General features: G+C 39.6%; 1 protein-coding gene across 1 annotated transcript in view; it reads left to right on the top strand.

The window, feature by feature from the left end:
* Positions 1-5,216: 5,216 nt before the first annotated feature.
* The window catches only part of LOC137297589 (uncharacterized), a 31,446-nt gene continuing 21,856 nt past the window's right edge, over positions 5,217-14,806 (top strand). Inside the window, exon 1 of the mRNA XM_067829438.1 lies at positions 5,217-5,470. Within this exon, the coding sequence (XP_067685539.1) occupies positions 5,396-5,470 (75 nt within the window). The 5' untranslated portion in view covers positions 5,217-5,395. The remainder of the gene's footprint in view (positions 5,471-14,806) is intronic.

The following is a 14,806-nucleotide window of genomic DNA, read 5'->3' as shown; positions in this document are numbered from 1 at the left end:
CGACAGTGGTCATTGCCATTCATTGGCGGTCAATATTGTTTATCGAACAGAACAATGCCTAGCAGCTCTTGATCGATGGGGTATTGTTTTTCATATGTGAAAATATGCCCTCAATGCTAATGGATTTCCTCTACTTGGACCCAGTGAATATCGTCAACAGCTTTGGTATAACGGTTACATTCTCTGGCTTCACGACATTGTGGTTGTCTAATGATCGTCTAATTGACACCTCTTTCCAAGGACATCTCTGTGAGCCCTGGACTAAGTGGAAATTTTACATTACCACATATAATTGACGTGCTTGAAGTCTTCGAAATGCTGCAAAAACTTTTGTCTAGTTTTGATGTTTTACCAAACGTGTTGAGGTTGGACTTGCTTTTTTGATGTGCAAGTAATCTCATTGGCGGATTTTGTATGTTTGTTTTACCAAATCCAAATGACGTTCATGGGAGTTTATTAGTTTTCGTACCTACGGTGAAAAGGAGACTCCACATGTGTAGTGAAGCCTATGTTGGAGTCGGATTGTCAGTGTCGGGTGGCTTCCTGAAGAAGAGGCATGCAACTGATCTACTATACATAGTACTGTGTTCTGACTGTCCTGTTCTGACACTGGAACTGGAAAATAAGAGTCGAGATAAGGATGTGGTGTCGGGACTATCGATTGCTTTGATGGCTTTCAAAAAACTTTGTCAAAAAGTATGAAACAGGCTGACTTGACGTCAATTAGTTTTGGCAGTTTTGGGAAAACAGATTCGGCTATCGTTGGAAACGCGCATCTGTTATTCACAAATCGAATCACGGAAGTGGGGACCCTCTGCAGAATCATTAACAATTTAAACTTGGTGTTATAAGTTACTTTGTCATTGCTGCTATGATTCAGGTTGTGTATGACTGTGGCTGGCGTATAAGCAAATCTTTATTTATATGGTGCGATTTACAGTACCGGCCGTTTCAGGGTGAAAATGTTGTCTTAATGTGAAAGAGACACACGTGAAACAGATTTGTGATAATATTCCGACGGTATTTCTGAGCCTGTACTTGTATTGGACTCATTGGGATCTGTCATGAGTATTGTGGCGGCAGCTTCTCTGCTTGTGAAGAGATCATGCTAGCATTGAACAAGGGGGACCTTGGAGATTATGATGCTGGGTGCTATATTTCCTGGCTCCGATTTAATGAAGAAAAACTATGGTATATGTAAGAGTATTGATGGACATTCGTTATCAAATTGGACTCGATATGAAAACCTAATCATGCAGATATCCCAAGCACTCTTCTCAAAGAAGAGGAACTTCGTGCCATAAACACTCTTCATCGTGTTCAGGATAAGAGGGAAATAATTCGAGAAGGAACAGCAACCACAGCAACAGCAGATGCTCCTCATATGGCTGTGTTTCATAAATACTTGAAGACCTGTACGTTAGGAAGACATACAAGCCTCCTTATATAGGATCATGCCGTCGTCAATAGCATGCGTTGTTTATAATACAGAGATCCATACAAAATAAGTGATACACCATGAAGCCAGGCGTTCAAAGACAAGGAGCAGTAGTTGGGTATTCAATGATGCATCTCTGAACAAAGAGTTGGAATTAGGGATGGGCGGTCTCCTGAACAATTAGAGGATTGCAGATTTATATCAGTCTACTTCGACAGACCTTTGTCCTTTAATTCTCCCAGCAGAAGTACCAAGATACAAACAACAATACTATGTGTTGAATTTTATACTTCGTCGAATATGTAAAGTTGCTGCTATCTACTGTGGGAATAATTCATCAAGAGGCTCATGGAGTTAATCAGTCATTCAAAACGACATTAGAAACAACAATGTATTGCGAATCAATGTTCAGCGAAAGCTTTAAACGGCAATTGAGCAGAGCGGATAAAGGCGCGATACATGTCTAGTTTAGATGATGAGTTAACAAGATATCTGATAAAGTAAGCTTTATAGAACGGATACCTTCTGACATGTGGAAACGTGTGAGGTTCACCAGGAACCCGAGGCTGCTCCGGTCATCGGACCCTTCCTACTGTTGGTACCAGGTAAGTGCCCAGCGGATTCCAAGACTAAGTTGTGGACAGGAATTAAGAAGCTGTAGTATCTATCTTTTCAGTGTTGCGAGATGAAACTTTGCAATATACTGTGGGTCCATTGTTGTATCTTCGGTAACCAGGAAGAAAGTATTTAGGGAGTATCTAAGGTCTCGTTCCATAGAGAGTGAGGTAGATTCCAAAAGCCTGGATACCTTGGCAAACGTGTTGCGGGGGAAGATTGATGAATGTATCGCTCAGTGTTGTGGATAATATAGTGCTGCATGATCGTTGTGCAGAGATAACAGATAGCTGCTGGCGGCCGCGAGGACGTCTGTTTGATGTCATTGTTTCACTTTCATAACCTTTTTGTTAGGGGATGGTATATACCGTCGTTAGCATTAGATAATCGATAGTGGCTGGTGGTCGTGAGGACGAGTGTTTGATGTCATTGCTTCACTTTCATAACCTGGTATATACAGTCGTTAGCATTAGATAATAGATAGTGGCTGGTGGTCGTGAGGACGTGTGTTTGATGTCATTGCTTCACTTTCATAACCTGGTATATACAGTCGTTAACGTTAATGCAATTATGTTTTTATATGCTTCTACGCCATCTTTGCGATTTTAACTCGCTTTAGACAGTGTTCCAGGTACATGTATATCATGGCGTGTTAGCTTAACGTGGGAGGAAAGATATTTTCACATGAACCATGCAGCCGATATATACTCATGATATCGATCTCTTTATTGTCCGGTCCGGTCCAGGTTGTCAAGGTCGTTTCGTCCCCTGTCATAGAATGAAGTGTCGAGTTAAACGACAAACATTTAGTCTGTGTTGTGATTCACAGATGTTCTAACAGTTTGTATATGCTATTCATTCTTATTATTCAAAAGTCTAAAATTTTTGTGTTTCTGGTTAAAAATATCCCCTGGTGAAAATAACCCAGGTTAAACTTGTTTGAAGTCGACTTAAGACAGGTTTTTAGCCAAGTCGACCGCTCCTCGTCACTTCAGTGTCAAATTAGCTGGATTAAATGTCTCCAGCGCGAATAGCCGTCACACGGTGGACTACTACATCTATATATTGTTGGACGTTATGTTGTGACGGAAGATGAAAGACAACTCCTACATTGGCGAACATACGCCCTTACTTGTGTCCAGTAGCACACTTATACATGTTTCTCCCTTTGAAGATGATCTTGTTGAACATGTACTGAGACGTGTTGAGTTCTAACTCAGGGGTGTGGTTTCACACCATTGTCATGTTTTTAATTCCATTTTCACATGGTATATTTCGTTTGGTTTCTCTTCAAGGTATCAGAGTGAAGGCCAGTCATGTTCTGTGTCATGTGCATATAAACCACCACTTAACCATGCTTACTTAACCACCAATCCGTGAAGATGCAAGTTTGAGTTTGATTCTTAGCAGCCTTTTCCGACTAACAGGATCAGGTGGTCGGCATTGATATCCATGGTGCGAAGGTCTCTGCTCATGATATCTATAACTGGATTGTGGGATGCAGAAATTATAGTAAACAGTCAGCCGTCATTATTCTCATACATTTCTGTGTGCGGAGTACCAAAACATCTACCGACCCGAGAACCCACCCCTACCTACTTACCTACCTTTGAAATATCAGAGGTACATTATTCATGTGTATGTAATATCTATTATAAAAGTTACATAAATACTTTTAGGTCCACTTTACATTTCCCCAGCTGTATGTGTTACATGCTTGCTAGCACCACATATACTGAGAAGCATATGGTGTAATACTCATTGGTGTGCCTTTGCATGTGTTTGTGTTATCTGTAGGTCAGGTTACCACAGCTTTTCGATTACAGCTGTTATCCTATTTGATACTGATGCGTGATTTTGTTAAATTTGGATTTATTATTTGTTAAACATTTTCATAATACTATGACGGCGCGCACAATATCAGCCTTCGTTGTTAAACATACTGTTGTCAGGCCATTACATTATCTAACACACCAGACTGCATGACGTCATACTGACATTAATATATTAACTATATTAACTATATATTGACATAAAACTAAGAATATGAATAACCGAGATGATGAATGTTACAGAACATATTTACCACCTTGCCCAAAAAAGATTCGTTAGATGTGCTGATTACCCATGGACACACGGAGCTTTTAACAAAAATAGTAAATATACAATAAAGTATCAACCTAGGTGTAACATATTCGTCATGGTGCCATTGTACTCAGTATAAATATAAAACACAATCAATACGTTCAAATACACTGGTGTTGTATTTTTATGAAATATTACTTAATGTCTTGTTATGAAGATGAATTTCTCAAACGTCCGCACATTTCAGACGTTTTAGAAAAAAATATGCTTATATTGCTATAGTACTGATATTTCAAATAAAAAAGATTAAATGTCTCTGTTTAAGCTGTAACTGTAACTGTCAGCAACATGTGTGTATGCCGTGTACTAACTTCGTTGGGTCAAAAAAGGAACAATGAGACAATGTGCCAATGCATCTAAAATTTTTCCAGATGTTGAACTAGGCAGAAAAAACGAAAACGAATTGTATAAAATTTGTGGACAGATCACAATTGTAACCGTCAACATTGTATTCGCCACGCATTACGCCCTGAAAAAGCTTATACCGTTTCGGATAATATTTGTTCCCGCCCCGTGTAACCACGTCATATTTAAATTACTCAATGGTTCTCTTGATAAAAATGTAATTTGTAAAAGCGCGTTAATACCCCTGTACGTGATGGCATCTATAGGTTAAATCAATTAATCGAGGAAACGAGTGCCGTTGGCAAAGACTGTCACAAGTTTCACTCCAAGGTAGATTCAACTATTACATCTCAACATTTACATGACGTTTCTTGCTGAGCTTGTACCCATCCTGTGCAAACATTTTAAACTCTAGAAGTCACCACATTTCGCCATTTTGTTGCAAAGACCTGCAGAACGGGAGAGCGATGTCTCGTTAAAGCGCTACAAATGGGCGACATCGTATCGACGCGCAAAGAAGCAATAAAGCGCCATTCTATTGGCAACGCATGCTGGTGTTTATATGTTTGGCCCTTGTGGCGCGTCGTTACAACCACAGCTGGCTATCAATTATAATTCCTTATAAAGAGGCTATCGAAAAGTTGCATTGTACGGTGTCATCGCAAACAAGTCTGTCTAAAGGTATACTCCAGTACGCCACAAGTTGTCATATCGCGCGGGAGGTCGCACGCTCGCGTCATTAGCACATTGTGGAAATCAACATAGAAGATACACAAGAATACGTGACAGGCAAACTGTACCACCCGCTGCTACAATTCCACAGTTCGTAATTGTTCTTAAACTCGTGAAGCCATGTGGAGGCGATTGAAAAGATCGGTACGACGAAAGAGAGGTCCGAACCCTTCCGATGCGCAATGTACCTATCGGGTGAGTAATGTAATATTAGGCAATATATAACACTTGTTTTGCACGGAAATAGATTTACAACACCCTATGATAAACAACAACGAGCATAAATTCTCAGTATACGGGCAATATCTCTTTACGTGACTCTTCTTCCGCATGTTCATTTGTTTTTTAAAAGACACAACACAGGTAAAACACAAACATGAACAGTTCTCGTGTATAGATGGTTCATCTGAAAGACCATTTGGACAAGACACTTAAGTTTAAGCTAACATCAAACATAGGTGTGTACATTCTTTAGCCGGGTGTGTATTTTAACGAAAGAAAAAGCATTTTAAGTGATTGACAAAGTGAATATACTGTTTACTGAATGACTTGAGATTTGCTGTGTTTATGCCTATAAAAGGCCATGCTGATGGTAGGACAAGGATGGGTACGGCAGTTAAAGCTCCTGTGTGTAGCTGTGGGTGTCCGTAGCAAGTAACACTACGACCCACGTACAATATTCCATAGTACTATTAATTGATGAATGATGGACATATATCACTCTTCATGGTTGCACAACATTTGTCAACAGCTGGGGTAATGCCTACGATGTTTTGGCACATACAAAAGAGTCTTCAGTAGGAAATAAGTGCCCCTAGTCATTTTATTATACTATGGCGAGACGGTCGATTAAGATGTCGATATATTTACACATTTCTGAATTCCCCATTGATCAAATACCAACAAAACAGAGGAAGGGATTCTGTTGATTGGGTTTATGATTGCATTTATGACCGAAGCCGTCAATGCAAATGAACGGTTTAAATTGAATGGTAAGAATTCCAACTATGCAGGAAAACAAACCCGTAGGTGGGCAATGAACACACGATGGCGTTAAATGGGCAATGAAAAAGGAATCATGCGCTGTTGTAAAGCCATCTGAAATTCCTTCCTTATGCAAGGTTAAATTTATCTCAAAATGTCAATATCGATACCACAATACACATGAGAGAGAGAGTTAAAATATGACGCAATACGGGTAGTTTGTCAGACAGACAGACAGACAGACAGACAGATAGATTGTTTATTTGTGTATGTGGCCCTAAGGCCAATAGTACATCTGTAAAAACAGTTTGTCATTCATATGAAAATGAAAATTATATTGAAAGAAAACATTTCTACTGTAAAATGTCGCCGCGACAGTTTCATTGTGATGATTGGGTACAGACGGTGACATGACAGAAACATATTCCAATATGTTGATTATAATGTGTTACCGAGGAAAAGGCATTATGGTGTCCTGGTTTCACGGTTGAATTGTTAAAAATGTTGCAGTTTAATTGCCTTTCGTATTAAATATTAAAAACTGATACCTTCAAACACACAGTTTAATGTTTCTACAGACACACAACAATAACAGGTTTCTATAGCCTCTGGTTCATGATCTGGTGTCAGTGGCTTGTAGTGACTGGGTTCTGTAGGTATTAGTATCGCCCATTGTTCGGGGAATCGATAAAATATTGACCAGATTCAAGACACTCGCTTCTCCTTCCTTCTTCAGACGAGTTTTGTTCTGTAAACAAAACTAAACAAAACACAGCAGTCGATATATTACCCATAAAGCCATTAACCTCTCGACATACTTACGTGTTGTCCTTTTTGATTGGTGCTGAGTTCCAAAAGAATATCCGTTGGTGAGCTTAGTTCACAGCTTCGTTCCTGCTTTAAATCCTTACAATACTATTTCTTGCTTATCGTTGTAACGCCATTGGTGTTTTATGTTTAAACGCATAAGGTCGTAGCGGAAAGGTTGCAAATCCATATAAAGTCATGCATTGCATATTGATTGTGTTGTTCTCATTCTATAACAGGAATGAAAAACGTCAAAGTCAATGAATAATCTGTTTTGGTTTTCTGTAGAAACTGATTCCACTGGTTATAAATAGCAACTTTGAAAACTTTAGGAATGGATTACAGAATATCAGTGAAAACACCAGGTGTTCTTAAAGAATGGTTGGCATGCCCTAGCCTCTGTAAGCAGATGCCTGGTAATCAGTGAGATAGTTTGTAATTCGTCGACTTCAAAAAGAATGTTAGAATTTTATGAATATGTTTATATTGTTACCATTAATTTACTGTCTTCAACTCGTAAATAGTTTTGCTACGTTGAATTGGTAACTGGTCCGTCTGGTGTATAACATCATATTAACATCTGGTGTTAACAGGAGGTGCTCGCCCGTCACTCAATGGTCCGGGTTTGATTCCCCGCGTGGGTACAATAAGGTGTTCATTGGTCGCGGGTGAAATCGCCGTGGTGTAATTCCCATTCTTGATATTCTGAGGGACTACATATGAACGTTTCGTCACAATTTCTTTAGTGGAATGCCAGGCAAATGTTTTCGTAGCCATCGCTTGACTTTGCAGATGCCACAAGAAAAGCAAGCTTAGAGTTATCTTCCCTTCGTCTATTTGCATTCGCAAAGCATCGGTAATTTCCGCACATCATGCATGGTTCAATGTTATTCGAGTAAAGAAGTACTACCACGATGTACCGAATGAGTTGCCATTGACACCAGGGTACACAGAAATGTAACTCGCTTGTGAGTGGGGTACATTGCAAATACTAGATTGGCGCTCAGCCAATCAGCAAACCACATTTATGTGTGAGGGAAGATAATGTGCAAAGTCCATTTCTGATGTCCCCCGCCATGGTATGGCAGGAATATTCCTAATCGACTCGGAAAGCCTCTATTCGCTCACAGTAATATCTATGGGCCATTTTACTGCTGGCTTACCTGATCGTGTTGATATGAGAGACACCTTAAAATACCGCCCCAAGTTTATTAAGCATCAGTGTCAAAACATGTTGATATAGCACGTATAAAACATGCATATCAAGCTAGACAAGTCTAAAACCCCTTTGCTGCACATAGATGAATAGTATCCTGTCTGTGTTGTGCACGACTAGTAATTAATGATGCCGGTTTCCTTCACGTTCCGAGGCATGGTGAGATCGCCTAAGAGACACCTTCTTTTTACAAATACGCAGAACACCCTCCCATTTTTGCAATGGTGATAATAATACTCGGGCAATCTGGAATAGATATGATGTTAAAATATATTTGTCTTTCACATCTACAATGTATATGTATGTGTCTTGAAACGAATTGACGTCGTGATATTAAAGCAACACAAGTCCCGTTTCAACGTTAACAGTGCCATAGTCTGTACAGTAATTATTTTTTCGCGTTGAAGGTTGATATATGTTATTACTGGTGTAGAGTATGTTGAACAGCAAATGTCATTCGTTTCTACAGTCGTGACCCCTTGCAACCTTGGAATGAACAACTTTCATAGTGTTGGGGGCAGTTACGGTAGCCTAGTAGTTGAAGCGTTCGCTCGTCACGACGAAGACCCCGGTTCGATTCTCCATATGAGCTCGTGTTTTGTGAAGCTCACATTGGTATTGCTGGATTCACTCATAGAGGATAATGAACACAGCAGTTATATTCTTCACATGAGTACAGTATGTTCTGTGAAGCCCACTCGGGAATGAGCTTAAGGCTCAATTCACTCATAGAGATCTACCTGTGTATGTGGGGCTGAGGGGTAGCCTAGTGGTTAGAGCGTTCGCTCGTTACACCGAAGACCCGGGTTCGATTCGCTACATGGGTACAATGTGTGAAGCCCATTTTCTGGTGTCCCCGTCGTGATATAGCTGGAATATTGCTAAAAGCGTCGTAAAACTGAACTCACTCACTCACTCACTCACTCACTCACTCACTCACTCACCTGTGTATGTATATTCTGATAAACATTCAGGCTATATGATTGTATGGTAAAGTGCAGACAAACTTTTATGTTAGGCACTCATCACAACCTATTCCATCACAACATGCCTCGGGAAACGTTATGCCAACTCTTTGTCCCTTTCCATGAGGTTGAGAAACGTTATTTTCCAATGGAATTTGTATGTTTCCACTCCCTTGACGTCACGCACAAACGGTTTCAGAAAAAGTGAACAGTACGGTCATTGTTATTTCTGCTAATCTACAAATAAAACCTTGTGTCATGACAACATGAATATTGTCACTGATAAACTTTGAATATCGAATGATCTATAAATGATTAAAAGACCCAGTAACCTTGAGCTTCCATTGCGTTAAAGATCAAACTAGCCTACCACAGTTATCACCGATGACACCAAGTGTTCACTGAATGTAACGTCATATTAGTGTGTGGATTTAGTTTTACGCCGCTTTTAGTATTAATCCAAAATTATCTCGGAGTGGGGACACCAACGCAGTTAATAGGTTTCTTTCCCATTGAAAGGGTTATGTATTTGTCTTATTTCCAAAGGAATCGATTACTGTGTTAGAATACATCTTAACAATCTCTAACACAATACTTTGTGCAGGTTGATTAATGAAAACTTCAATATCCAAACGATACACAATGATTAAAATGTGTGTGAGTTTTGTCTAATTGTGTGCCAAATCATTCTAACGTCCGACTTAGTCTCATTTAACTAACAATATTAGTTTGGACTTGGCACACAAGACCTTTACTTTCATGAAAGACAATGATGTCTCAATACCAAAACGTCTGTATTTTCAAAAATATTTTTGACAGCGAGACAAATATATTTCCTGAATTGTGGAGAAATGCTTCACGAGCCCCCTTTTGAGGAAATTATTAGCTCTAATAGGGAGTAATAACTTCATCAAGTATTCATTTCTAGCTTTTGCTCTCTCTATGGCCATTCCACGCTCTGAAATCAGCTTCAGTGCAAAGTTCATGGCATATGGATTTACAGAAAGCATATTTTCGAGAAAAAGCTTCGAATAGGAAAAGGCTTACTCTCACCCGAGGTCGAGTCAGATATATTTCCGAGGAAAAGAAAATTACGTTTCATGATTGGTCGTGAGGTTTACCAATGTTGATACTATAGCCGTGCCAAAACGACTCACTGTGTCAATCATACGAATGCCAGGTGGTCAAAAGGCGAACGAGGCTCGTCACAAACACATGCAAAGGCGAGTCACATATTGCTCCAGAACACTCATGCAAGCTGCAATGTGTATTAGTCAATTCCAACGATCTAAATACAGGTTTAAATACATCCATATCACTACACAGTTAACGATGTAGGGGTAGCTTTGTGGTTAAAGCGTTCGCTTGTCTTCCAGATCACACGGGTTCGATTCTCAACATGGATACAATGTGTGAAGCCCTTTTCTGGTGTTCCCAGCCATAACTTTTACTTGAATATTGCTAAAAGCGGCGTAAAACCATACTCTCGCTCGCTTGCGTTTAAACGAAAAGAGTTTTGTTTTTATACGTATTTCTATACATTTACAAAAGTATTGCCTGAGTGTATCCACATGGTTTTCTGTGTTATCCAATGCTCGTCGTAAGAGAGGACTAACGGTAGCGGATGATCAGGTTCGCTGACTGGTTGACACATGACATGGTATCCCAATGGCTTATATCGGTGTTCATGGTGTTAATCACTGGATTGTCTTGTCCAGACTATATAGGTGTAATATGGCTGAGTGCGGCGTTAAACTGACTGACTCACTCTCGGTGTTATTTATAACTGACACATCTGTATAATGTTTACTTATTTTATTGATGTAGATCCAGAGCAGTGTGGGTTTACGTACCCACAGTATTGTATGACATGGGAGAGAACTTCAATTTCCCCAATATCACCTTTAACTGCATGTCGAGCAATGTTCGAGTTCATGCGTTTGGTGTCTGCTTGTCACCACTTTTGATGTCGACGATGCACCTTCAGCGAAAATTTCAAAAAGGTCATACACTACTCACTTAAACGTATTTGATCCCTGTTGCAACATTCAAAATTTCATTAAGCCTAGGCAAGTTTAGAAAAGGGTGTATGATAGGTAGTTAATTTAAGGCGTGTTCACGTTTGACACATCAGTGTCTACAGTGATATCCGATCCAATCTCCTATCGCAGCTTGAACAAATATCACAATCAAGCTTCAAGATGCACCAGCGCCTTGCTGGGCATAAAGTCGGAACTCCTTCTTAGTTGAGAACGTTTGTTGTCATAGATTTTGTTGATCTGTTCCCGCTCACGCTGTAATAATATGGAGACGTAATTAGAGCAGCATTGTTATCCAGAGTAGGGCCAGAGCTGATGATTCGGTGTGAGAAGTCTCACTTCATTAGAGCATAATATAACTCATAGAGAAAGTATTGTCTTTGATACTATTCACACGTCGCCTCTCTGAAATCATACACATGCATGCGCGCACACGCAGAGCCCACGGTTTAAAAAAATGTTTTTATGTTATGAACGTTTCGTTTTTCTCAATCCAAGTATCATTAAAGATTTATTTTAAAGTTCATTTTATTTTTTGGCCAGTATCGTTTTGTTAAACATGTGTATCGCAGCACATTTTTACCGTATGTGAACAACCTGTGCTCCTAAATTTCAAAAAGATGTCACAGCCACAATGTGAATCAGTCCCAGGTTTTAGTTGATGTCTCCTTGGATTCCCTCAAGCTTAAGGGTCTTGGTTACGTAGGTGGGTATCATTTTCCAAGACATCTGCGTTATTCTGATCACAACATTATCTATTATGAGTCATCATGGTGCAAGCGCTGTTTGTGTTACAACACTCACGCACTACCTCTGAATGGCATTATAAACGATACAGACGAATGAGGGCATCAGTCTCATGTCCTCTATTCCGTCACGGCAGCGTTATCATTCAAATGTCATTCAAGATCACTTCCAATCTGATTCCAGAATATACTGGAATAACTTAGGTAAGAGTAAATGACAGAGTTTATTTACACGAAGCACTCAGCAATATTCCATCTATTTGGCGGCGGTATGTTTATAATCGTGTCTCGATCAGCCAATCAAGTGATCAACAGCATGAGCACCAGTGTACGCAACTGTGGTACGATAAACCGTGGTATGATGACCACCTGATCCCGTTCGTCGTCGCATCGTTCGACAATGATGGATTACTGATGGTGAATTCTAACCCGAATCTTCACTGGCATCTGAGGGAAACCTTTCTGTTTGTCACAAGCGTAGTTCAAGGATGGTACATAAAGGAATCCGATGAGGATGATAAAATTGCTCTAAATATGCTCGAGATAACGAGATCTCAGTAGAAGGACTATGCTGAGTCGGTTTAAACATCGAATGGGTTAAGACAATTGTTACTTCGTCCGGTTACTCCGGACATATGCGGATTTTAGTATTATTAGTTTAAACGACACGATGTCAGAGAAAATGTCAATACCTTCCATTATTGGAAAGAAAAAGTCCAATTAATTGTTTTATTCTAACCAGACTCACTTATGTTCCGATTTGTGTTCTAATGAAATTGTGTAACACACTACAGTTTTAATTACTCTTATCCATGAGAGCCAATTTAATTTGTACATTGCTGTTTCCAGTCAGCGTTAAATAACTGTTAGCTTTCTTTATTGAGTGTCCAACTTTGTTGTCTTATCTTATCTTGTTCTTACAATGATATATAGCAACTATCCGTTTCCAGTATTCATTCACCCGATGAAAGAATATCGCAGCAAAACGCTTCGAAAAGTTCCACAGATTCTCTCCCAAAAAATGGTGCAATCTGCTGTGTCATGATAACCCCCATGATTTCAAAATATACACAGTGAAAAAACATGATTGTCGTATGTTTGATTGAAATGAAGATGTGATTCCATAAACATTCAGATAAGAAACCTAGATGTATGCGTACGATTTCAATATGCCCATCCTTCTGTTACACATACTTTAGAGTTACGCGTACCAAAACACGGACCGTGTCCGGAATTGAAATATATTGAAATATAAATATTTTAATGCAATCTACCTCACTTGGCTTGTTGCTAGTCAACAACGTTATCACCACCACTGCGGAAAGTTACACAGCAGATCAACCAGGCATCCCTTTCTTTAACGCTACGTACAAAAATATCTGTATGGACGATCTTCCCAAACTTTAAATTGGTAATTGCTGAAAATATAGACGTTAAAGGGGAAATTTAATTTTGAAGGGTGGGAATTCTTGGGGGATTTAAGATGCTAGAATCGGGGACGTGGTGATTCGTGTAAGACCCGCGAGACTCATTTGTAATCTCTGCGAGAGATAATCAATATGAGGCAATGTTTTAGTGTTCCATTGGTTCCAGTAAGTACACAGACAATGTCTGCTAAGGTTCCTTGTTTACGATTTTGGTAAAGCCACTCCTACATCAGAACCACGGGAATGTGCGTGTCAGGAAACGGATCTTGTTTTGGGAAGGTGACGCCATTGTTGCATATCATTTCATCGTTGGTCGTCCATTTGAAGAGAAGCTGTCAAATTATATGAATTCTTTTTTGAATAAACTGTTGTCAAACCAGTTCATGTTCTACCCGCGCCTTGACCGTCTTGCGAGAATCAATATGGAACTATGGCAGGGTGACTCTTTCCCATGACGGATATGTTTTCCCAGAGGTTGTGATATTATCAACGTTTATCCAGACAAGGGTCACCCTACACATGCACATAGGGCTCTCTATCTATCAACGTTACATTATCAACATAAACAATCCTGTAGGAGTGGGCCAAGGAACGGTTGCTCGCTGACATTCCACGAAGGAACATGCGTGGGCTTCACTCTCTCGACCCAAATATGTAAATTCTTGGAATATGGAGGTTTCTTCCTACCCATGCCAATTAGTTTTGATTCATCGTTGTCACTTCGATTCCTACCCAACCGATGACGTCATGGAGACCACGACAGTTCTATTTCACGATTGGCTAAATTTGTCTATTCGACGCGGAGATGCTGGAAATTCTCAAGACACCTGTACACATTGTTGTTTCTCGAGGTTGGCAATGCCTCTTATTGACAGACCACATGCAAATCTGGCGGATTTGGCCAGTATTTATTGACATTCACTGAGTGATTATTTCAGTGGACAATCTGTAATTACCATGAGCACTGTATATAGTGATTGGATTTACCAAACATTGTACGTTAGTCAGAAATGGTTTACATGATGACTGAAAGAGATCTATTGCCCTCTGATCCAAGCCAGACCTGGTTCAAGGTGAGATTTATGTTGGTTATTGTGTAACTTAAATTTAAGCCAGTATATCGTTTGTGTAATATAATTCCTTGGGAACGCACATTTCCAAACCAGCTGACCCAAGGTAGCTTTTCCGAAATATATAAAAGAATACAAATCAAGTTCATTTTCCTTTGAAGTATAAAGAGGACTTACCAGAATCATTTACTGGGTAGCTAGTGTTACTGTGCGCATTGTTAGAATGATAAGTGCATCATTCGAAACACATGAAGTCATTTACTGCTACAGTGAAACT

The sequence above is a fragment of the Haliotis asinina genome, chromosome 10, assembly GCF_037392515.1.
Source record: "Haliotis asinina isolate JCU_RB_2024 chromosome 10, JCU_Hal_asi_v2, whole genome shotgun sequence".
NCBI lineage: Eukaryota > Metazoa > Mollusca > Gastropoda > Lepetellida > Haliotidae > Haliotis > Haliotis asinina.
Note: the sequence above shows the minus strand (reverse complement) of the source record. Positions and strands in the feature narration are given on the sequence as shown.